This window comes from Aphelocoma coerulescens, chromosome 22 (assembly GCF_041296385.1).
Source record: "Aphelocoma coerulescens isolate FSJ_1873_10779 chromosome 22, UR_Acoe_1.0, whole genome shotgun sequence".
In the NCBI taxonomy this organism is placed as follows: domain Eukaryota; kingdom Metazoa; phylum Chordata; class Aves; order Passeriformes; family Corvidae; genus Aphelocoma; species Aphelocoma coerulescens.
Genome location: NC_091035.1, coordinates 965,983 through 991,527, shown reverse-complemented (window position 1 = coordinate 991,527; position 25,545 = coordinate 965,983). Strand labels below are relative to the sequence as shown.

General features: G+C 47.7%; 1 protein-coding gene across 3 annotated transcripts in view; it reads right to left on the bottom strand.

Annotated features, from left to right (window-relative positions):
- Nucleotides 1-57: 57 nt before the first annotated feature.
- Nucleotides 58-25,545, bottom strand: part of SLC23A2 (solute carrier family 23 member 2) — a 51,983-nt gene continuing 26,495 nt past the window's right edge. For all 3 annotated transcript variants that reach the window (XM_069035648.1, XM_069035649.1, XM_069035650.1), the window contains 13 exons: nucleotides 23,304-23,420; nucleotides 22,007-22,164; nucleotides 19,058-19,146; nucleotides 17,742-17,812; nucleotides 16,427-16,608; nucleotides 13,266-13,386; nucleotides 12,483-12,639; nucleotides 10,318-10,465; nucleotides 9,648-9,753; nucleotides 6,754-6,883; nucleotides 6,506-6,643; nucleotides 5,328-5,423; nucleotides 58-4,851 (listed from right to left, as the gene is read on the bottom strand). In XM_069035648.1, coding sequence (XP_068891749.1) covers nucleotides 4,619-4,851; nucleotides 5,328-5,423; nucleotides 6,506-6,643; nucleotides 6,754-6,883; nucleotides 9,648-9,753; nucleotides 10,318-10,465; nucleotides 12,483-12,639; nucleotides 13,266-13,386; nucleotides 16,427-16,608; nucleotides 17,742-17,812; nucleotides 19,058-19,146; nucleotides 22,007-22,164; nucleotides 23,304-23,420 — 1,746 coding nt within the window. In that variant the 3' untranslated portion in view covers nucleotides 58-4,618. The remainder of the gene's footprint in view (nucleotides 4,852-5,327; nucleotides 5,424-6,505; nucleotides 6,644-6,753; nucleotides 6,884-9,647; nucleotides 9,754-10,317; nucleotides 10,466-12,482; nucleotides 12,640-13,265; nucleotides 13,387-16,426; nucleotides 16,609-17,741; nucleotides 17,813-19,057; nucleotides 19,147-22,006; nucleotides 22,165-23,303; nucleotides 23,421-25,545) is intronic.

Below are 25,545 nucleotides of genomic sequence, written 5' to 3'. Positions count from 1 at the left end.
AGGATTCTCGAATTCCATGATTCTCCATCAAAGGAACTGTGACACCACACTGCCACATTGCATCTATGCCCGCATTTATTTATACTGAACAGCTTTAAAAATACAGAATAAAATAGCTTTATCTACTATTATTCACAACATCTGGTCCAAATATTACATTTTTAAATATTTAGTTGTTTAATGAAGCAATGTTAGAAAAAAAAAAAAAGGAATAATAGTAATAAAAAAAAAACCTCCATAAAAGAATTACACATCTCGGAACAACAACAACAAAAAAATCAAACAAAAAAAAAAAAAAACCCCAAACCAAACTTTTGCTGTTGAACAAAAAAAGTTTTACAGCCAAAGTCAGTCATGAAAAGTCATGGAAAAACAAAATGTATCCCCACCGCCTAAGAACAGTCAATAGTTTGTTACACCAAGGGTTGTTAGAAACAGACAAATACAGAATTTGGGCCGGCAGCACGAGGAGCGCCTGGGGAAGGTGCAGGGAGAGCCAGAGGCCACCCGAGCCCTCCCTGCCGCCCTGGGTGTCACTGCACAGCCACAGCCCAACGGGAATTCCAGCCAGGAACGCTCGGGATGGCTCCCAACACCGATCCCAACCCTCCCACAGCCCAAGCCCACCCCGGGAACTCGTGGCCTCCCACCCCAGGGCCCCGGCACAGCTCCGACCCCGTGGGATCCCCGGGGCCGGCAGCCTCAAAAACCAGAGAAACGTGCACCAAGTGGGACTTTTCTGCAAAAAATGAGTGACCCCCCCACTCCCCCTGCTTGGAAAAATGAAAGGAAAAGGGGAAAGAAAAGCCGCTTTTGGTGGAAGAAGGCCACAAAGAAGCAACATGAAAGGTCGTGCTGGTCTCACACACGCGTTTTACACATCAATGCATCGATTATGGCAAGCACAGGCTGCTGAGGTGGGGTGGAGGCATCCAAGGGCTCAGCCAAACCAGCAGACACCGGGGATCTGCCACCACGAGTGCCTGGAGTGCTGTTTGTACCCAAAAGGACGGGATTTCCACACTTTCTGTGGTGTCAGTGACGGGTCACACTCGCTGATGCTCCTCGGGGCGTCGCTGAGGGGTTTTCTCTGCACGCGCCAATTCTGCCCCGGGAGCCCCGAGGGCTCAGCAGGGAGGAAACAACAAAAACCCTCCAGTTTTGGGTAGGAACACAAACATGGGTAAATAAAGTATACACAACTACTATAGATTCGTCAATGAAGAAATTCTACCATCACATGACATTGTCATGACACTCATACCACTCCCTCCCAGGAAAACCGCCGCCGTTATCCTGAGCGGAAATGTTATTTTTTTTTTTAATATATGGAAATAAAATACTGCAATATTCATGTACAAACCAAGTTGTCATATTTCAAGTCAGTATTAAAAGGCAATAAAGCAAATCTGGGGTTGAAAAGGTTGAGCTTTCTGAGCGAGGTACGTGGTGAAGTCCCTCCAATATGACAATGTGAATCAGTCATAGCTGTCAGCTACGAAACCTAAATTTCTATAGGCATAATTTGCAAGTATTTGCTTTAGAAAACGTGTTTCAACATGTCAGCAAGAACCCTTAATTTAACCTAAAAAAAATACAAGAGAATATCAATTACAAAAAACCCAAGTTACTTTGTTTGTATACACTGATACCATCTCTGATATGACAAAATGATATTTCTACCATGAATATTTGCCCTTCCCTCTCGAATTTGGTTGAAACTTCTCATCGCCTCTTCACTCACCTCTCAGGTGCCGCCTTCCCTGGGTGGTTGGAGTTTGAAAGGCAGGTAAGGACAGAGAGGAAAATCCAGCATTGCATTGGCAGTCAGGTCACACCTGGATGTCTCCAGCACACACAATGAGACTTTAACGCTGCCCAAACCTGCAGGTTCATCCTCCACCACCCCTGCCAGCAGCTCAGCATGGGCTCCCTGGAATTTCACAGCAGCCACTTGGGAAAGCGACCAGGAAAAGTGACCAGGAAAAGTGAGGGTGGGAGAAGGATTTAAGGTCCAAAATCCACCCCTGCAGCTGCACAAACCCAGGGTGAACTCAGGGGTTTCCCTCACAGAGAAAAGCACTGCTGGGAGGGCTCCAGGAGCCCCAGAAGGGACAGGGGAGCTTCTCTTCCTAAGGCTGCTGTGCCCAGCTCTGTCCTCAGCCCAGCCCCTCCTGCACATCCAGGCGTCCTTCCCGAGCCTGCGGCTCACCTCCCACCGTGCACCCTCGGGAAGAGGTGGAGAGCTCACACTGAGGAGCTGGGATCCAAACTGACCCAACTCCAGCTGCTCCCTCAGCGCTCCTGAGGCCTGGGGCCGGCTGAGCAGGGCTGCGGGAGGGAACTGTCCCGGGATTTGCTGCCCTGGAACTTGGAGCGTCTGGGGAATCTCTGCTGAGGCAATGCAGAACTTGGCCGGCTCTCCCTCAGCCAGGTGAGACAGAAACTCTGCTCCCATCCCCTCGTCTCTCTCTGGAGTCACCAAACTCTGCCTGCGGGAGGAGCTGGGGAAGCCGGGAACGCTCTGGGGCTCCGGCCTGGAAATAAAAAGCTGGAAATGAAAACCTGTTTCCTCCCTTTCTCCACTTTCACAGGATAACCAACTTTGGCATTTGGCATCACCACAACCCCCTGGGCTGTACAGCCACCAGAGGTGGCTTCTGTTTTCCTTTCAGATGGGTATTTTTAACTCCCCCACGTCTGCCACACATCTTTGGTTGCACAGAAAGCTGGGAAATCTGGAAGCTTCGTGCCACTGCTCAGAGGTCCCCGCACCCAAACCGTGTGCGGGTGGGCGTGGGAATCCAACACCTCACTCCCTGGAGAGGAAACACTGAAAAATGAGCAAAAATGACTTTTGTTTCACAGGCAAATGAACCTCGTCTACTACACAACAACTCTTCCGACCAGCTCTCGAGCCCAACTGACACCAAGACTGCAAACTACTGAAAGTTCCCCGAAGGAAGCAGGAACAAACGCATGCTTGGACATGGGAAAAGCGGGATAAAACAATTTCTGGAAACAGCCATGGCATGCTGAGAACGGAATCCACGGAACCATTCCGACTCTACACTACTCAGTACTGATCCGCCAAGCTCCGTCCTTGCCCTCCCCACCCCAACCCGTCCATGCTTCAAGAACCCAGAACAAATTCCCCTGGGAGCAGACTCAGAAAACAGAGCTCCTGCGCTCCTGTCCAGTAGTCAAACTTTGATAAATATATTAGGGGGTTACAGGATCTACTGTTATGGTTTTCCAGGAATACGAAACGCAAGCACCGTAGAGCATTACTGGCCTTGAAATTACATTACACAACATTTCCCTGATGATCTCCACAGCTGAAAAATGCTTTTGGGGCCACACTGAAGTCTAAAACTAACTTGCAATAGTAAGAACATTAAACAGGAATAAAACTGTTAATTATGAATGCATGATGAGCGTGAACACCCACATAACATCAGAGCTGAGACTATTCCAGGAAAAAAAAAAAAAAAAAAAAAAAGATCTCTGAGTGGTGCCCTGATTGGACCCAATACCCGTGAAACCATCCGGTGGGTGAGGCTGGCAGGTGTCGTGTCTCTGCTGTCCCAAAGCCCCTTCCCAGCAGGAACGAGCCTCTGGAGAAGCCCCACAACAGGAGAAGAAAGAGGCTTGTGCAGCACCAGCAAAAAAAACCCCGCTCAGACCCAAGGCCTGTGTGGCTCTCCCTGCATGTAACAACTGTTAATTGCTTGGAGCTGCTCAGCTAATTAGCATTCCTGGCCAGGAAACATCATGCTGGACACAGGCACTGAACCAAAACGGTGCCACCAGGCCCTGTCTGGAAGTTCAGGTTTCCCATCCCTGAACGCTCCAGCCTCCTGTGTCCCCGTAAGGAAATCCTGGGCACTGCGGTGGGGTGGGAGAATCCCAGGTGGGAAAAGCAAACATTTAAAAATGAGAAATGCTGTGAAATAAGTGGCTTCTGCAGCACTGAGCCAGCCAAGTCAGTCATGGCTTTTTTCAAGGGCAAAGTTATTCCAGAAACTTCCTGTCCTAACACTGGATGTCACTGAAGCCACTGATAATTCAGATTAACACTCTCATGATGTGCCAGCACCAGCTGAACCCCATTTCCAGGGCACTGAGAATGTGGAACGTGCAAATCACTGAGTGAAGAACAGCATCTATGGGATTTGATGCAATCAGAAGGAAGTATTTTTCCTTTTCTCTCTCTTTTTCCCCCCTCCTTCTCCGAGGTTCAGCTTTCCCGGCGTAACCAACGCCGAGAGCTTCAGTAAAATCGCCATGAAAACGAAAGGTTTGCAGTAGCACCTACACACCTGCAGGACCTAAATCCATTTAAAACAAACAGACTTAGGTGCACAGCTCTCTCCAACTTCCCAAAATCAGTGGGATTTGCCCCAGAGACACCAGACCTGGCTCCCAACACCCACAGCCGGAAAAGCTTTTTTTATCTTCTTTTTTTTTTTTTTTTTTTTTTTTTTTTAATCCGTCTCAGCTCTGGTTCCAGAATTTAAATGCAGATATACAAAACATATATTTTAATGCTTCTTAATCAGCAAGAAACTGCAAATACATCTTTTACTACAACTAGATAATATAATTTCAGCTAAGGCTATACTGTAGCTTCCGAGTCTTCGTCTGAACTCCTGCAGTTACTGCTTTTCCTGAAGCCTTTCCACGTGTATCCCATGAAGGTGGGGCTGATGGGCAGGAAGCTGAAACACCTGTATTTTTTAATCAAGTTCATGCCAAAAGGCAGATCATACGTTTCCATGCCCTCCAGGGATTTGCTTCCTTTACCAACCCCCTTCTTCCATTTCCGTATTCCCCTTTCTTCAGGGCTCCCTACAAGTCAAAATAAAAGGAGAACAATATATATATTCATGGACATCTTTGCATGAACACACAGGCCTAAAAGCAGGGCCTAAAAGAAGATTGAAAACCTCAAGGCTCAGCTACCACATTCAGCAAAGCTCTGGAAAGATCTTCCAGACTCCTCAAAAAGGCAGGGAAAGGGAAAAACACACTATCTGTTTTATTTTGGAACTGGAAGTCAAGGCAAATTTCTCCATTTGGATCTTAAAACCAGTTTTACTCTGTCCTCTGGAGACTGGTTTGGTTTTTGTCAGCTCTTTTAGGTGTTTAACAGGATGGAAGCTTAACCTGGGAAGGATTCCAGGTGTTCTCAGGGAAAGGGAGGCCAGGTGTAAGGACTGCTGCTGGTGTGAAACAGCCAGCCCCAAAAGCAGGCATCTCCTGCTCCTCTTGCATGCCTCCAGGGAATGCTGCTGTTACTGGGAAAGGGCAGGCTCAGGGCTCACCTGGGATGGTGTTATCCAGGATGAAGGCGACACAGCCCCCGACGAACATGGCTGTGGTGAGCAGGACGTTCAGCACCTGATCAATGCCTGCTATTCCTGCAGCAACAGGGAAAAAAGAGCTCATCTGGGGGCTTTTTATCATCCACATCCTGCTGATTTACACCCAGGCCAACCAGGAACACTTGTTCCTGAGGTCAGTGAGGGATTTGCTCGAACCACGTGGGGATTGGTGCACAAGAACCTTCCCCCAGTGCACCACCATGGGATGTTGCTCCCCAAAATGCAACTTCAAGAACTCTCAGTTGCTCACAGAAATGCCACAAAACACTGTTTTAGTTCCTACTGCAGACACAACTGATCTGAACTAAGCAGAAAACCGTAAAATGGAAAAGAGAAACATTCAGATTGTAAAATTGTGGGGACTGAAATAATTCTTTTTATAAATCTTTACTTTTTGGAGGGGCAAGAATTCTTATGGAAGAACACTGCATCAACCACATAAAGCTTGAAGGATCTGCTTTTCTAACCACTTACAGCAGGACAGATATGCCCTTAAATCCTGGTCTGAAGGCACAGTGGAAAGAAAAGTCAGGTAGTATTTTGTTTAAAAAACCACAAACAAACCCAAAGCAGTGAAATACTTCCTTTGAGTCCATCTTTGGTGACATACACTGTCACAACCACTGCTGAGGGTAATATTAAAACAGAAATCCTTCCCAGGGAACTCCTCAAAGCTATGACTTGATTAACAGTTAAAGGAATTCACTAAAACTAAAACTAACGCTCAGAACACGTCTGAGTGACAGAAAGTTTCAACCCTCAAAAAAATCCCCACCTTCCAAACCCTGCCTTGGTGCTTCCCCTCAATCTTTTAACATAATTTCCAACTCACATTCACCCTTTCAGTTTTTCTTTCAGCCCAGCTGGTAACTGCCTTCTTCCATTGCTCTGCAATGCACCCAGAGAAAGCAGAAAAGCTTCAGCTGCATCCCACTGGAACATTCCCTGCAGGTCTCAACCTCCCAGTGAACTCTGCTCTGAGCACACACAGAGCTTGTCTAGACCTACAGCCTTTACTGGCTCCCTAATTTGGGTTTTCTCAGGTTCTTTGTACCTGCATGGACTCTGCGTGTGAGCACAAGGCAAAAACGCTGGTGAGAAGGAGCAGGGACACGTACCTGTGACCAGGGGGTTCTGTTTGAGATAGCTTGGGAGGACGAGCCCGAAGAAAATGGAAAATCCAAGTACAAAGAGATTACGAGAAGAATTCAGATCAATGAACTGGAGGTTTGACAGACCCACGGCCGTGATCATCCCTGAATACAAAACAAACCCAAAGATCAGCTTTAAGATAAGTCCTTTTCTTCAATAAAATAAGACAGCAAAATCCTCAGAAGAGCAAAGAGGAGCAGCAATGCCCCCTTACCGAAGAGGGTGCAGAAGAGAGCCCCGAGCACGGGGTCGGGCAGCGACGCGAAGAGAGCGCTGAACTTGCCCACCATGCCCAGCAGCAGCATGAAGGCTGCCCCGTACTGGATCACCCTGCGGCTCCCAACCTGCAGGGAAACAGGACAGGGCACTGGGTCAGGTCTGCACTCAGCCCAGCCTCACTGCTGGCGTTTTCTTTTACTGTTCAGTTTGAATCTGAGCTCGTTTCCAGCTCCGTGCGCGTTTTATTTTGGTGCTGAAAGGCTCAGCTGAGGCGCAGCTGCTCTGCACCCAAGCACAGCTTCCCTGCCTTGGGGTGAGAGCACCAAGCCAGCCCTAAAACCATCTGGAACTGCTGCAGCCACAATCACCATGAAGTGTGGTGCAACCCAGCTGCAAGAGAGAAAGCTAAACAAGACAAACCACACCGAGGAGAGATGGGCAAGTGGGAAAATAAATTCCACGTGTTGCTGCCCCTGGACGCAGGAATTGATGGAACCAGTTCATGTGAAGGAGGTGCAGATTTCTAAACTGAGATTAGCAGCTGGTTTTGTGACATCCTCAGAGACCAGGGCTGAATGCACAACCTCATGCAAATCAGGGCTGTGCTAATACTGAAACCAAGGGCCTGCACTTCCTTCCCAGTTTTATTTTAAGCATTCAAAATTCAAGCAGTCAGGGGGTCTCTGTGCTGCAGTGGTAGTGGATAAACCTGAACAGTTGGTATTTTAACAGTTTTACTGCCATAAGAGGTGCTCCAGGGACAAAAAACCCCACTTTTACATTAGGATGGTTTCTAGAAAAGCCCTTTGCAGGTCCCCTGGTACAGAGCACCGGGGTTCAAAAAGGAAATATTCATTTGTTGATCATGTGTGACTGAGCTAAAGGAGCAAAATGAGAAACCACAGATCCAACAGGACTGAGGAGGGGAAAAGTCCTTCCTTCCCCCACATTCCTCACTGCTGAGCTGCCAGGTGAGATCCTTCCCCTGCAAACAGAAGCTGCACCATTAACTGGAACTACAACAGAATTTAGGTGGCACCTTTCTCTACTCTTTATAAAGATATTCATTTCCTTAGGGCCGCTGATACCTTGTCCTACAATTACCTCCCTGCCAGAAACAGGCAGATTCTTTGAAAACCTGCATGATAGTGACATTCATTTATGCAAATGCTCCATCACTACAAGGCCAACAAATTAAGCTCCTCTGGAAAGCTGCTGAAAACATCCTGGGCAGCATTTAGCTCAGGCTCTGTATTTATTCCCAGCACACAACACTTGAAGTGATTGTTTTGGAGTGCATGGAATGGTACCTGGTACCTCCATTTCAGCATCACCACTCTGGCACGAGCTGCTTTAGCCCCAGCTAATCAGAGGTAATTGATCCTCCTCTCATCAAATAAAACTCACACCAGCTCAAAGACTCTGCAGCACCTCCATCCAGCTGAATTTAAATTCTAAGTGTAATTATATCCCAACTTCAAGGGAGGGAAATGCCTTGGGATCAGCAGGATGGTGCAGCACTGAAGATTTCCCCTCCCAAATGAACAGCAGAGTATCTCAATGCCAAAATTCTATTTGAAGTTGAAAAACTGTTGGGTTTTTGGGAATGGATGTGCAGGCAGGGGAACAAGAGCAAGCAGTGTTGCAGGGCCATCCAGCTGTGCCACTCCGGGCAAGGCACAGTCACCGTGGCAGCACGTGCCCTGAACAGCCCAACTGGGCAGCTCCACTCCCTGCCACAGCTGCCACTTCAGCATCCAAGTTCCACTGTTCCAGGATGAAATGCACACTCATTTCTGTGGGCTGCTCATAAAAAAAGGGCTGTTAATTCATCTCAGCCCCCATCAAGTAACAACAGAAAGGAAGCAGAACAGAATAAACCTTTCTTTAAGGATTTTTCTGACCAAAACTTCTCCTAGGGAATTTCCATCAGCAGCTGAATGGCAACTGGGACAGACAGCAGGTGGTGCTGTTAGTGTTGTGTTGCACCCCAAACCCAAGAGAATCGGCCTTTGTGCAGCAGAAGGAACGGCTGAAGACAAATATATTCATTTATATGGGATGAGGCCAGGGGGATGAGTTACTGCAAGTGGAGGACAGACATTTTCTATCCTTGCACTGAAGTATTGATGGTTTCCACATTAAACACCCAACAAGATGGACCTATTTACAACATAAACTACTTTACCAATGCTGCTGATATTTCTTACCAAGGTTAAATTAACAATATCAAGCAGACCTCTGCAGCCCAAGGCCTCCCGGCTCCAGGCACAGATCCAGTCTTTGTGAGCAAAGGAATTCCTCAAGAGCTCGTGCATTTCACTGAGCAACATCACAAGAAATATGTGAACCTCTAAGCCTTAAAAACAAACATTTAGGGTACATTTAACTGTGAAATTACCTTGACTGCAGCCCCTGTGTCAGTGCAGTGCCCCGGTACAGCTGTAGATAAAGCCCAAGCACCTCAAGTTGCATTTTACTGTGTGAGGCATTAAAAAGTCACTTCCTTCTGATGCTTTTGAGAGCCAAGACATCCAAAAAGCACCAATTTCTACACAGTTTACAGTGTTCATGCCTCAACTCAAACCACCCCAGAGCTCTGGAATGCTGCCTGGGTTTTCCAAGAGATAGTTTATGCAGCAGCATCTGCATTATGGGGATTCTAACTGCCTTTTACTCTATATAAAAGGATTTTTGAGCTCCTGATGTAGAATAATGCATTTCCCTTGGACAAGAGCTGGTACAGCCAGCCAGGTACATTCAGAACAATCTGGGAAGTTTGTCTGCACGAGGAACGGAGCAGAATGGTCTCCTGGAACAGGATCATGACCCTAAGGAACACACCCGAGGAGAGGAAACACTCGAGTCCCTGAGGGCAAAGCCTTTTACCTTTGTGATGCCCAGGACACCAATGTTGGGGCTGGAGGAGGTGGATCCATTCCCTGTCCCAAACACTCCGTCCAGAACACAGGAGAGACCCTCGATGAAAATCCCCCTGTAAATCCCAAGCAGAAAACAAATTTGTACAAGCACAGATTCACTCGGAGGGTGTTTTAAGGCTGAATGCCACAGGGGGGCCTGTTGGGGCATCTGTTCCATTATGGAATTGTTATAGATCATGTTTCAAGCTCCAACACACCTGGAAAACACATTGGAGCTCTGTTTTTTGAGTCTTAGATACCCACTTTCTTAAACTGAGGAAATTATATAAATAATTCAAATAAATGAAAAAATTCAGAGCTGCCCTTTGTTTCTAAACTGCATTCCAGGTGAATCTGACAACCTCAATTCCAGAACCAGTTTAGAGTTCTATCCCTATGGAATTTGTGCTATTAACTTCCCCAGACTCCAGCAGGACTAGGACTGGGATTCCAACGCTCCATTTGCAACAAAATAATTAGAGACGACAGTTTCATCCTGGATTTCAGATCCTTGGCCCTTGCGTTTGACCAAACTGTAACATTTCATCTCAGAGCACATTCCTGTCTTATCCCACGGGGAAAAAAAGTAAAAACCCAAGTAGCCTGAGACACAGAAAGCATTTCTTCTTTGGACAAACCTGTTTATTGCATGGATGGGTGGAGGAGGAGCACAGGACAGCCTGGCACAGGCGTAGTAATCTCCGATGGACTCGATGATGCTGGCGACGACGGCGCTCAGCATCCCGATCACCCCCGCGGCAGAAATGGTTGGCAGCCCCCACTGAACTGTGAAGAGAAGGAAACTGAAATCTCTCCTGCCCCAAGGAACAGTCTGGGCATCAAAACAAACATCAGCCTGAGGGAACCGTGGAATGATCTGGGTTGGGAAGGACCTTTATGATCATTGAATCCAAATGATCCCCCCGCACTGCCAAGGCCACCACTGACCTTGTCCCCAAGTGCCACATCCACAGGGCTGCTGAATCCCCCCAGAAATGGCGACTCCAGCACTGCCCTGGGCAGCCTTTCTGGGGAAGAAATATTCCCCCATACCCACCCTGATCCCCCTTTGCTCCAGGCTGAGCTCCTTTCCCAGCTCCCTCAGCCGCTCCTGGGGCTCCAGCCCCTTCCCAGCTCCATTCCCTGCCCTGGACACACTCCAGCCCCTCAAGGTCTCTCTTGTGAGGTCCCAGAAGTGACCCTGGGATTGAGGGGGGGCTCCCCAGTGCCCAGCACTGCCCTGGGCACTGTTTATTTCTCCTTAATGGAAACAACAAACTCCCTTCACTCTAACACGGTCTGGCAAGTTCAAGGAGATGAAAGCAGCAAAGGAAAAACTGCCAAACCAACTGCTTTGATCACACTTGGAAAAATCCCAGAGAACCATAAAACACCACTAAAAAAACTTCTCCTGTTCAGAAATCAGGAATTTGAGCTACAGCTTGTGAGAAAACAATTCTGGTCAGTGAGGCAAATGCCACGTAATTATTACTGCTCCAAAAGCTCTGTCTTTGGTCACAAGTTTAGTCTACCAAAGAGGATGGGCAACAAGCAGCTCTGCTCACTGCACAAACACCTCCCAGTTCCAAACTTTTGTAGTAGAGAAAATAAGATTAATTTAAGCCTGCAGAAAAGCCTGGCAGGTTTTCCACAGCAATTGCCTCGATGCTTTTATCTCTTTGAAATAGATGAGCCTCTTGCAACAAAGGGATCTTCGGTCACACAAGAGTGAATGAAGCTCACAAATACAAAAGGCTAATCAGGGTGGAGTTTTCCTCCTCTTCTTTCCCAAAAGCTTCTATTCTTCATCTTCTGCTTTAGAAGTGGTTTCTTTTAAGAACCAAAGCATGTGGAAAACCACAACGAAGCCGCCTCATCACAGTGTAGTGGTACAGCTGATAATTTCTATAATTCTATTCTAAAAGAATATTATTCTCTTATTACCCTGTAAATTTCTGAAGGGTGAACCTGCTGTGCAACCTCATGTCATAAACACAGCCTTTAACAGCTTTACAGAGGCAGACAACATAAAAATACATCCAAAGCATCCAAAACATTGTGTAAAGTGTTTGGTGCTCACCTGTAAATAATTTCATTGCCCTCTGATAAGCAGGACCTGGCATTCTCTGACTTGCCCATCGGCCTCGTGCCAGCACTGCCTTGGCAAGTCAGGACATTTTTGTGTCATTAACAGTTGTGCTCGTTCAGGAATGGGTGTGTTTGGGGCAGGGAAGTGCAGTAAGCTGGGAGAAACTCCCCACAACAGTGATTCTTTAGACAATGAGAGTCAATGACTTCAGCAGAGCTGCAATAGCCCGTCCTTGCCATTGTGTAACACTAACAGCATTGCCAAGGACAGATAAATCGGGCAGTCCATGCAATTCCACCTTACAGGCACAGTCACTCGTTATCAGAAGAGTGGCCCAGATAAGCCCTGCAAGAGCTCTCTACAAATTGCAGTTTGAGAAACTCAGCCTTCCTCAGGTGAGACCTTAAGGTATCAACTGAAGAGGGAAACAAGGAAAAACCATCAGCCCCAGCCAGAAAGTACTGATAGGTGTGCGTTAGAATTGTGGCGTGGTTTGGGTTGGAAGGGACCTTCCAGAGTCTCACCCCTGCCATGGGCAGGGACCCCTTCCACTGTCCCAGGCTGCTCCAACCCTGTCCAGCCTGGCCTGGGACACTTCCAGGCATGGATCATCCCCAAGTGTTACGGAATGTACTGCTGAGAGAAAGCCCAAAGAGCTTCTGAACAACAGGAATGCCACTGCTGGGCGCGTTGCTGGGGAGCAGCCACACTTACAGGGGTAAGGGACCTTGAACCAGGGGGCCACCAGCAGCACGCCCCGGCGCGCGTCCGTGCGCGCGTAGAAGCCGTACTTGGAGCTGTCCGGGGGAAACACGTCCGTCACCGTGAAGATGAAGCACAGCAGCCACGACACCAGGATGGCCAGAATGATCTGGGAGAGAGGAGCAGGAAAGCTGATAAAGTAACGCTCAGCTGCCGTTCGGGATCCGCTGCACACCCGCGAGTCTGAAGGAGCAGCGCGTCCTGTGACAGACCCAGCGGTGCTCCCCCCCCGCCGCCCCAAGGAAGGTGCTCTTAAAAAGCCTTGGAATCAGAGCAAGTCTCTCCTCTCCTTAACAACTGGGCAAGTCTCCAAACGGGCACCTGAACAAACCAGGGAATTAGTCTCAGTTTTACCAGAGGAATAAAGAGCAGCCTTTCACCAGGGGAATTGCCTTGGTAAGAGGAGACGCTGAGGATCTCAGCAGCCCTGCTTGGAGGGCTTGGTTTAGACTTTCCCTGAGCACAAACCTCCCTTCTTCTCTGCCCTGCCCTCCCCTCCTGGCTCTCCATCACTCCCACAGCTCCTCAGCAGAGGCAGACACCAGAGTGGCCACAAAATCAGAGTATTTCCTGTGGCCAACAAGCCGTTAAGTTTCCAATAAATCCATTTAAGCTTTTAGCTCACCTTTGTGAGCTGTTTTATTATTAAGAAAAATCAAAACCAAGGAAAAAACCTCCTGAAACAGAAATAATTTTCTTTTTTTTGCCAAATGAAGAACAAGTTCAACAACTTACAGGGAACATCTTGAAAAGCTGCAGCCTGTATGCTGTCCATCCTTTCTTGGATTTGTAAATGGGCAAGGGAAATTTGACATTTCTGGCATACTGAGAAAACAACAATACTAGGAAAATAGTCCTGAGAAAAAAAGGGGGGAGAAGGGTGGGACAAGAGAGATATGTCATTAGCACCAATGTATTATAAATTCTTCTCAGCACAAAACTCTTCAGACCCTTCAGATGCAGAACATAAATGCGGATTTTCAATTTAGCAGAAGACAAGGCAGCAAAATTATTAAAATTATTACTCCTCTAATGCCAAACCAGAATTTGAATTACAAAGTGCTGCAAAACGAAGCAGCTGCAAGCAGATAAATGAATCAGGACCAGGACCAGACTGAAGGGAGATTTTCAGTTAGGAAGGAGCTGCCCTGTGCTGCCTCTTCTTTCCTCCCAAACTCTACCTGTGATCCAGCGTTGCTCTGTAAAGCACAAAACTTGCTGCCAGCAAGTGGGAAGAAACAGGAAAACTGGAGGCCTGTATACAGTAAATTTTACATCTCAAAATTTGCGTAAAACTCCAAAGCACTTGAAAAATTGTTGTCAGGGAAATTTTTCCTTTCTTCAAGATCCATTTTTTAGATGAATCTTTCACTAAATAGCTGCAAATGAAGCAGAATGGAGCCAAACCCCCAAGATTTGCTGCAAGTGCAGCTCACCAGTATTAAATGTTTTAATTATGATTCCCCCCCCCCATGAAGCTGCCAAGCTCCTCTATACATTAAAAACTCGTTTTTACAGCTAAAATAAACCCCCACTGCACTGAAAAGTAAGAAGCCAGGGCACATTGCTCAATTCTGAATGAGCCAACCCAGCTCTGCACTGAAAGGGCCTCCCAAAGACTGGAGCTGTCTGAAGAAGCACAGCTTTGCTGAAATCTGAGATTATGTTTTTATCAGCAGACCCGAAAAACAAAAAGAGGATTTTCAGCCTCTCTCCCTCTTCTGCCCCAGATCAGTGTCAGACACAAACCAGTTTTCTTCTCCATCAGCCTCAAGGAACAGAGCTTGGAACAAGGAGGGGCACTGACAGCCCTCAGCACTCCAAGAGAAAAGCAAAAGGCTCCTTTTCCTTGCAGGAAACCCAGCACCTCTCCCAAAATCCATGATGGAAAGATGGGCTCTGCTCCCTCACACACCAGCCCTGAGGACAGGGAGCTTTGGATTTTGATTTATTAAGTACAGAGTCGTAAAAAACCATAATATTCTATGATTGCAATGAACATTTTATTGGCTACAGGGCAGAGGGGCTGTGAAACTGCACCACATCTTTGAATGCCCCAGGAAAATTTGTTCAGGGGATAAACGGGCAAAGCCCAACTCAGGAATAACTCCCCTTTTCACAAATCACAATGCCAAGTGTCTTATGGATTAAAGCACCCATGGAACGTCAGAAAGCTGTTTGGGAACTGGGAATCCTGTCCAACATGGACAAGCATCTGCAGCTCCCCGAGGCCCCCAGCTCTGCCACCGGTGATTCTGCAGGCCAGCGAGAAATCCAGGGCCTTCATCTCATCACAACAGCCAAGACAGTTCCAGGAGCCACATCTCACAGAGCTGGAGTCACTTTTCAGCGGCTCCCCATGGCTGTGGAGTTGTTTTCAACAGTCCAGTCCAACATTTTTGCATGGCAGAAGCCAGAAATACTTTATTGACTGGGTAATATTTAAATCCCGCTCCTGAATTGATTTTTTTTTTTCCATCTGCAAAACATTAACTTTAATTACACAACTCCATGTCCAATTCAAAGATCTCTTTGATTCATTTAACGTTAGTCCCAACTTGCACAGGATTTGTTTCACAGGCAAATAAAAACTTTCCTTTGGATCAGCTGCTTAATAGAATAGAATCATAAAAATATTCATGATGCCAACATCCAAGATAAAAGAGAATTAAAGAGCCCTTTTAATCATAATCTGCACTTACAGAATACTTTACATGTTCAAAGTCCTGTGCAAACAGATTAGTGAGATCACAACCTGATCTCATCAAGGCATTCCTCCTGCTTCCAGAGCCAGCACGGTCGGGTGCTGCACGTGGAACACAGCAGCTGCTTCAGCCTCTTGCCTTCTCCCTAAAATGGGGTTTCCAGCCTTATTTGGCTGCTCACCCACAGCACCTCACAGGGAGCTTTTGTCTTCTCTTCATTTCCCTCACTTACTCCTCCTTTTCACACCACTCAGAGCCTTATTTGGCTGCTCACCCACAGCACCTCACGGGGAGCTTTTGTCTTCTCTTCATTTCCCTCACTTACTCCTCCTTTTCACACCACTCAGCTCATTCTGTCCTTTCCCTGGCCCCTACAGCTGACAGCACACACACACCAGGCCCTGAAATCCCCTCTAAAAGCCTTTTTGTCCACCCAGCAGGAATCTCTCTGCTTATGGCTGAGCCACTGATGGTGTTTATGGCAATGCTTGTGCCCTCTGTCAGCACACACATTTCTGGGCACAGGTAGGCAAACCAGTACCAATGACAGGGACCAGTACCACCAGTGGTATTTACCTGCTGCTGTGGAAGAGGAACCAGGCAATCACAGCCTAGAAATACAAATCATTCACTGTGTTTCATTCCTCTGGTGTTTTGTTAAATCATCTTTTCCACAGCACTGAATCCCACCCAGCCAATGGCTCCCAGATCAGCTCCTGCTTTACGGAATTCTGCTCTCCACACCTCATTTCTGGCCACTGTCCTTTGCTCCCTCCTCGAGTTCACATTACCACGGAATGGTTGGGAACCTTAAAGCCCATCCAGTGCCATGGATGAGCCATGAGCAGGGACACCTTCCACTATCCCAGGCTGCTCCAAGCCCCATCCAACCCGGCCTTGGGCCCTCCCAGGGATCCAGGGGCAGCCACAGCTTCTCTGGGCACCCTGTCCCAGGGCCTCCCCACCTTCCCAGGCAAGGATTTCTTCCCAGGGAAGATCTTTTCCAGGGAACTCTCCTGAGCTGCTGCTGTCCTTATTCCCACACTGCCAGCTGATCTTATCCAGACTTATCCACATTCCTGCTTGTGGCGTTTCTCCATGTTGGGAGCACTGAGGCAGCTGAGCTGCCTCCGGCTTTTCCCTGGCACCCCAAAATTGTGACTCCCCAGCAGGAACTCCAGGAGTACTCACAGCATGGCGATGCCCCAGTGCTTCCCAGCTCGCTCCCCAGCAGCCTGGAATCCGGAGAGGCCGATGAGGGCCACGGTGGGGGTGATGGTCAGGGGGCCGATGTAGCGCAGCAGAGCCCCGGGCAGCCCCAGCAGGCCGATGACCACCTCGATCAGCGAGGACATGATAATGGCACCTTGGATCTGAACACACAACAGGGCAGAGAGGCAGCTCAGTCCCATCTGACAAGCAAAGCCAAACCGTTTGTTTTTCTGCTCTGGATTACAAACTGCAGTTAAAAGAATTCAGTGACACAGAAGAACTCAGCAAATTTTTCGTCATAAAACAGCTCATTATGTTTAAGTGACTTATTGCTTTAAGCATAACACTTATGGTTTTCTCCACAAAACTATTACACAACAGACCAGTGGGCCAGTCTGGAAGCTGTGTGGAAAGCACATCACACTGTCAGACAGGAGACCTGGGGTCCAGGCTAACCTTTAAGCTCTCAGATCGAACGGCAAGGGTTGGTGCGCCACGAGGTGATGCTCCTAGCTCCTAGGGGCAGAGTGTGTGCTGCATTGGTCACAAGTGCTCCTTAGAAGCTGGATTAGAGCAGCGTTGTGGTCTCAGGAGACTGTCAGCCCTCTTGGCTGCAGGGCTCTTGGCAGGATGTAGCTATGGTTTGAACATGGGGAAGAGAGAGGGGTTGTTTTTAATTAAGAAAAAGTTGGCAGCCCAAAGCAACGGGATGGGAGATAAATTCCATGACACACGCCTTCATTTGGACTACACTACCTGCCACCCTAGCGTGGCACAGCCCTCAGCCTGCCCTGCAGGGCACCACGACTTCACACTGCAGTGCTGCGAGTGGAGAAGGAGTTCCAGGTATCTCACAAGTCTCTTGGGAGAATCAATGTCTTATCACAAGAGTCTCCAACTTAAAGACACTTGAGGACGAACCAGATTTCCTAACTGCGGATTCACCTTCCTGGGGCCAGCCCCGCTGCACAGGGACAGCAGGCAAGAGGTCTGGCAGCAGCTGAACTGCTGCCAGTGAGCACAAATCAAAGTTTACAAGAAGAGTTTTCATCTCACTTGAGCATTTCACTGCACGTCTTTTGGAATGTGGTAACTAACTCCTTGTATTTGCTGTCCAGCAATGAACAGGTGGAAAAGATGAAGACTTCCATGAAATGAGTAAAGGGATATATTCAAATGGAGATTGCAGTGAAAGAAGAAATTACCAACTTAAAGACAAGAACACACAGATGATTAAGTGAGAAACTTAACTGGAATTGGAGAGAGTGACAGCTAAAGGCAACTCCCACATTACCTCTCGTATCCGGGGGTACCAGATGTGCTCCGTGTGAAGCAGCTCTGCTGTTCCATTTGTAACTGTTATATCTTGCAAAGAGGAGAAAAAACAGAGGCATTTATTCCCCAGCCACTCCGCCCCCATTCCACACAAAACACACCCCTCCTTGCGCTGCGCCTGACGAACGAGCCCCAATTTCCAAGTTCTGCTACAAACGAAGCCACAGCAGGCTCACACCCCCCAGGAGCCAACCCCTCACTTCACCCTCTGCACCACAGTGGAAAAACACCCTGACTTCAGACAGAAAGGTCAGTCAGGGATTCTCCTCCCACTCCCACAAATGGATGAATGGAGAAGCACTCAGCTGCACACAGCAATCACATACTGCAGTGCTCGCTGTTCCCCAATTTAGGTCACTCATGGAATGAGCTGACCCGTGGTAACAACCCCAGCTGGCATCTCTGGAAGGTGAAAGGGCTCAGGAGGAAGATGCAGCAAAGCTCTTTTTGAAAATCTGGAGTAGTGGGGGAAATTGCTCTGCCACCCAAGGTGATCAGACAGCATTTTCTTTCAACAAGATGTGTATTAATCACATCTTGAATGTGAGCCAACAGAGATGTATAAACATACAAATAACAGGAATTAAATTATTAGAGAATCCAAAGGAGCCCTGGGAAGAACTTCAGTCAGGATTGAGCAGCCTGAGTCCCTGTGCTGCTGCTTCCCACTGCCCACAGCCTTGGTACTCAATAACCACCCGCCACTGAAGAGAAAACTGCCAGAGTCATTTCCACTTTCCAACCCAATTTAAAGCAAATGGTCCCAATCCCAACCAGCACATTTTCCCTCTGGAGGTCAAACCCTCCAGGATGACAACATCAGCAGAGAAAGAGTGAAAAAGAACACCCTCATCTTGTCAAAACCTGTCAGGTATGACTTAAATAGGGGAAAATCCTGGTCTGGAGGTGATGCTGTACATTGCCTAAACTCCCTCCTACTCACAGCTTCAAAAGGTTTCAGCTGGGCTCGCTATTTCCAAATATTGGGAAGGAACATTTACGGAATGTAAATGCAACAGAAGTACTTTGTGCTATGTTTAGATTTCTTTTGTCAACATTTTTTATATTAAAAAAAATCCCCAGAAACAGAACTCCACAAGGACATTTTTAGGAGTCTTCCTTCTGTGGCACCGTACTTTAGCACTGTAAAAAGAGAGGCTTTCCATATTCCCTGCTCATTACTCCCAGTTTCCATATCAGAAGCTCTGGCAGTTGCACTCCACGTGACCTGGGCCGTTTGTCACTTAAACCTGAACAAGGATAAACAACAATTACCTGTGTTATTACACTTCCACTTCTCCAGAGAGAGAATTGCTCTGGCAGGTGCTAAGAACGCAAAAGCACTGGCTTGGAACAGAGGTAACCTGGTGGAAAGGGAAAGGAGAGATGGTGACATTCTGTGGGCTCACTGCAGCTGGGTGGGCACTCAAACCACCCTTTACTGAGTTATAAAACTGTGAAAGAGGAGGATTTCTCACCAAAAAACCCACTCAGAGAAACACTAAGACTTCACAAGCCAAAGAGCCGACAGCACCTGCCTGAGTTATTAACCAGGTAATTCCAGGAGCCAGGCACTGATGCCAGGCTGTGACTCAGCAGCACAGGGATACAGAAGGACATTGTGGTGGGAGAACCAGACTGCTGAACGTGCAGCTTTTGCCATCCCAGCACAGGGGAAAAGCTCTCTGAAGGTGCAGCCTGCAGGCTCCGTCCCTTCCCTGTGCATGACTCCGAGTGCACTCACTTGTACACTCATTTTTAAGTGCATGTGTCAGTAACTGCTGGGTTGATCACAGCAGATTAGATGTTCCAAGTGGTTACCACCAATAAATACAAACCCTACAAGAATTTCAAGATGACATTCTTAGCATTGATGTTTATACTTCCCAAAATATTTAAGATCTAAAGAGCATCTACCTGCACCAACTACGAATTTATTGAACTCTCTGTACCCTGTGTAACGAATATCCCAATGGGACCTGACTACAGACAAGGTGCACTTTGAACTATTCTATAAATAGTGACACGAGATTCCCTTTAACAGGAGATCCCAAGGTGGGACCCAGGGAATTGCTCACGGGCTGTTTCACAGCACCTCGATGGCAGGGCAAACACCAGGGCAGGAGAAAGAACTGCTGAGATTCAGGTAAACATCAGAAAATGCTCAAAGGAGAAGTGTGGGGGGAAAAAAGGTGCACCCCCTGAGCAGAGAAGAGATCAAACCAGAGGCATGTCAGTAACAGCAGCTGTGAGGTTCACAGGCAGAACCTGGAGCCGTTTGGGCCATGGGCAATTTTAAACCCATCAAATGCTGAAAACTGCATTAGAAACTCAAACTTCATAACCTCCATGAGCCATCCAAGCATGGCTGACTGGACATAATTCCCACTGGGAGTTCCTTCCAGCACAAATCCCAGCTGTATCTCCGGGAAGTCACGGCTGGTGGCTCAGGGAATGATTCACCTCATTTTGCCAGGTTCATTAAGCAAAGGGAGCAGGCTGGCGCCCATGGCAGATCTGCAATACCTGGAACAAGCTGTTACTGCTCCATCCCACCTACACAGCCCCACATCCCCCTCACAGGTTTTGTAAACACACACTGCAAACACATTCTCCAGTGCTGAGGTCACGGCTACGAGCTTGGGTTGTTCGGTATCACACTGAACACCAGCACACTGATGGAAAATCACATCTCAGCACATCCTGCCCAGCCTTCACACGACACAGGTGACTGAGGGAGCTCCTGCAAGGCTCAAAATAGTGAGGGGGGTTTGCTCCCTAAGCAGGACAAAAAAAAAAAAAGTCATTTAGTTTTTAAAAAATTTTTAAACTAATTGCTCAAAATCAGTCAACCAAGATCTGCCTCTTTCTCAAGAGACAGCTGCAGTTTGGAATGTGACTTATGGATTTTAAGCCAGGCACTCATTGCCAGCCAGCTAAAGCACCAAAAGCTTGAAGTACTAAAGCTCATGAGTGGGATATCATTTAAATTTCATGTCTAAATCATCAAGTTGCTCCGTTTTGGCATCAGCCCTCGTGAAGACAAGAGTTTTTATGCAGTCAAAGTCATCTGGAAATGTCTCATTACGTTCACATGTCCCACAGATGTGAGAGCTGAGCCAGTGCAGTGATGGGCACAGCAACAGCGCTGCCATCCCGGGGTAGATTAAAGCTGAATTTGATAGTCGCAGTCTCACTAATTACCCTGAACCCCTGCCAAAGCTCTGGGCTGGCTACATAACCCAATGAATAGCTGGAATTCCTAAAACTGGTCTGGGTACCAAACTGACCACAACTCCGCCTCGTAATTGAGCTAAATCCATCTTTAAGGACCCTTAAACCATGGAATTTGACCTTTTGAAACCTTTATTTGCTGAAATACTTTGCAGTTGACAGACTTGCCAATGAATACTTGCAAATCTCATTGAGAGGCCTGTGCTGCTGTATCCCATTCCCAGCCTTACATAAACCCACCATCACATGGGAAATAGTTATAAAACATCCAAGCGTGGAAATTTTCTCCTAAACACAAGTTATTTTAAGACTCAAACACAATGTGGCCTTCAGGGATATAAACATGTAAGTACAGTGCAAGTGGAAGCCACTGAAAAGGGAAAAATCCCAACAGGATGGAGGGCAGGGGTGGGATTATACACAAAGAATAGAGAATTTCAAAATTATGGCACCATCATTTTGGTCCCCTTCATTCTGAATGAGCCCCAAATCCCTCTCTAGTAGGTAATAAAGAGCCAAGGTTAGTTATGGAAAAAAAAACCCCAAAATACAACAAACTTCCAGACAAGGTAGATGAGGATTTATGGTTACAGCACAAAGAACCAACCAGGCTGGAAGATTACTAACTCTGGGGAATCTTTACTGAAAGAAAATTCATTGGGGAAAGAAAATTTTGTCTTTCAACAGTTTTCACACTTTTGTTTTGCCATCAGAGTGAACTCTTCATACAAGGCAGAGAGAGGAGTGAGCTCCTAAGTTTCCTGGGCTTCCCTCCTCCTTCTCCCCTGTCCTTGCTGTATTTTCTTACCCTTGGGATGCCTTGTCTTATTTCTGATCCACCTTATTTTGGGAGCAGCTTTCCAAAAGCTTTCCCCACCTGCCCTGTACCTGAGCTGCCGTTAGTGTTCCGTGTTTCTCCTCTGAAAACACCCCCCACTCCTGGATCCTGGGAAATCCCAAAGGACACCCGGCCCCAGTCCCAGATCTCACCTGCAGCCAAAGGTGGTCTGCAGCAGGGTGGTGATGCCCACGCAGAAGAAGATGGTCCCGATGAGCTGGCTGGTGGCCCACTGGTCAAAGCCCACGCACATGGCATCGGCCAGCAGGAAGGGCACGGCGATGGTCCCGCTGAAACACGTCAGGTAGTGCTGGGGGCACAGGGTTGGGTTAGTGCTGCAGCCAGGGCTGAGCAGCAAATTCATTCATCACTGGCTTTTCCTTCTGCTTCTGAATCCCCACCAAAGCTCTCACTGCCCTGTCCTGAGCTTTCCTTTCAGCATTTGCCTCGAGCTCCCGCTCGCCCGCTGCCCGTGATCCCAGTTTCTGTGGGATACACAGGGCACTGGAACAGCTGCTCTCCTGAGGAGGTGTCCAGGTAACTGTGCTGGGAGCAGCCTCCAGCCCAGAGCAGCAGAGAAATAACTTCACTCACGTTGGCTCAGGTCCACTGGCTCACAAAAGAACCCGGAGCACACGCAAACGAGCTCCCAAGGACCAGCAACTGGGCACTTGTTAATCCTTCCTCAATCCAAGCACATTAAAAACAGAACAAACGAATTTTCACCATATTCCACACACAAGTAAAAACAGAATTCCTAGGGAACTGCCTGTCCTTGAGGAAAAGGCAGGAATTAAAAGGATGCTTTGGAATGTATTTGTTTGGAGACCTCAACGTCCTTTGCAGATATTACCAAATTCTCAGCATTCCTGTGGGACAGATACTACTTCCACTGGAGAAGGGAAGGAGATGGAACAGGAGCTGCTGCTCTGCTTCCCACAAGCAGTGGCTGAGCTGGCAGCAGGGCCCAGCTGCCCACCACAGCTCCACTCCCTGCAGGAAGCACAAGCTTGTACTCCAAGGAGCACAGAAGTGGCAAGGCAGGTCCAGGGTGATGCTCCCAGAACTGAAATAACTACAGCAGCACCTTTCAATATTCAATATTTCAGGTCTAAACCATTGTCTCTCTCCATCTTTAACTCCAGAGGTGCCCAATGTCACTTGTGAAGGCCACCACTGAGCCTTTGCTCATGCATTTACTAACGGCAGCTTACAGAACTAAATATTTGAGTGAATCTTACAAATGCCCGAGCTGAAAGCTCAGATCACCATCAAAACAATGATCTCAGAGTGTGATCAGCTTCAAAAGAAACCTCTTAACACCTTCTTCAAACACCTCAGAGTGGAGAAGGATAAAACTCGCACACACAAACAAATGAACTGGACAGAAAATCCTCAGCAAGGTTTAGAAGTTACAGAAGAAAAAACTGTCTGTGTCTTAGGATGTACCTGTAAGCCCAGAAATATGCAGAGGTACCAGGGAGGAACATCTTCAATGGTGTAAATCATGTCAGTCCTCTGGGCATCCAAACTGCCACTGCTGTCCAGGGTCTCTGCCAGGGAGCTCTGGGGGAGGAACAAGGGACAACAGCAGGTTATTGCTGCACAGGAATAAAGTGAATTTCAGCTGTCAGGCAACTCCCAGATACCCCAGGGCTGGTTCAGCACTCCCAAGCAATGCTGATTTGCGACATTTTCAAAGCCTTTTACATCCAGCTCCTGAATTTGTACCCAACACGTTCCCTTCTGACAGCCATTCCCTGCTTATTCATTTATAATTGCTGATTTATGAGAGGACTGATCGGGCAGCCAAATGGTGCCCAAAAATGGATTCATCATGACAAGACTGCTAAAAAACCTCAGCAAAACCCAAAACCACAAAAATAATAAAAAAAAGGAAATAGAGAAGAATTGGAACTAAGAAGAAGAGCCAACCCTGGCTGCTTCCAAAAGGCTCTGTCTTTGCATCAGAGACTGAAATCACTGGCAAAAAAAAAAAAATCCTCATTATGGTAATTGCTTCCCTGCTTTATTTTTACCCAATTTCATCTTGGTTAACCACTTTTAGCCAGAGGATTTATCGTTTTTGCTTCCGCCCCCCCATTTATGCAGTCAGGAAAAAAGCCAATTATTATAACCAAATTAATCCCCATCCAATTTACATCAGTCAAGCGGAATTCCTCCAGGAATTTAAATTCCCCCAGGAATTGAGGCAAGACCACACTGTGCCCTACCACGTGCTCCAGTTCCAGAGACCCAGTGGACAACTGACCACACACAGTCCCACATCAACATCCCTGCAGAATTCCATTAAAACAAGAGCCAGCTCTGCCATTTCTCTTTCACAACCAAGTGGAAACCTTTCCCCCCCAACTCTCTGGTTTGGAAAATTCCTGAGAACAAACCCACAAATGCTCCAAAGCCCCAGCACAACAATAAAAGCAGGATGAAGTATCAGATTTTGTAATTTCAGATCAAGTAACTAAAAAATTACCTTATACAACAACTTCCCAGCCCTAATCCACCCCAGGACACAGCAAGCCCACGTGAAGTTGCCTCACACGGAGCCTGGGAACTCTGCCAGACTCGTAACTGCCTCAAATGGTCTCTACTTCTCCAAAAATCCCAACATATCCACGGATTATGCTGAGGTTATCTCCATCTGGTGTCACCTCCAAGGTCAGTGAGCCAAACCGACCCCTGGCACTCCCCTCCCACCTCAGCCTCCTGTTGGGAAAACAAATCCACTGGGATAATTCACATTCAGGGAGCGCAGGGGAGCACAGTGCTGTGGGAAGGTTGAGGGTGTTAGAGTGGAAAAGCAAAATATAGAAACACTCATTTCAGAGAACTCCTTAAAGCACTCTGAGCACTGAGCAATCCTCTCACCAGGACACAGCGCCTGCACAGAGCCAGGAGGGAAATTGTCCCTGCCTAACCCCTCCTCCCCTCTGCAGCACCAGTGACAGCTTTTCATTGACTGAAAAAGGAACAAATTCTCTCCTGACCCAATTCTCTAAAAAAAAAAACCAAACCCCACATGAGAAAGATCAGGAATTTGAATCATGGAATCATCAAGGTTGGAAAAGCCCTTTCAGATCATCAAGTCTGACCATCAACACAGCACCACCACCATGGTCATCATCAATCCACATCTCCAAGTGCCACGTCCACGTATTTCATGAACACCTCCAGGGAGGAGGACTCTGCCAGTGCCCTGGGCAGCCCTTCCCAATCCCTGACAATCCTTTCCATAGAAAAATTCCTCCTGATGTCCACCCTGAGCCTCCCCTGGCCCAGCCTGAGGCCATTCCTTCTCCTCCTGTCCCTGTTCCCTGCGAGCAGAGCCCGACCCCCCCGGCTGCCCCCTCCTGTCAGGGACTTGTGCAGAGCCACAAGGTCCCCCCTGAGCCTCCTTTGCTCCAGGCTCAGCCCCTTTCCCAGCTCCCTCAGCTGCTCCTGGGGCTCCAGCCCCTTCCCAGCTCTGTTCCCATCTCTGGACACGCTCCAGCCCCTCAATGTCTCTCTTGGAATGGAAGCTGAGTTCCACCCACAAAGAAAATCTTGGAGTGTCCAGTTGCCTCATCCCTCCCCTCTTTCCCTGGAACAGAGGCTCCACATGAGAACAGATTCACCTGAAGCCCCATGTTTGCTCAGCCTTCTGCCTGAGAGGTCACCACACAGTCCCAGA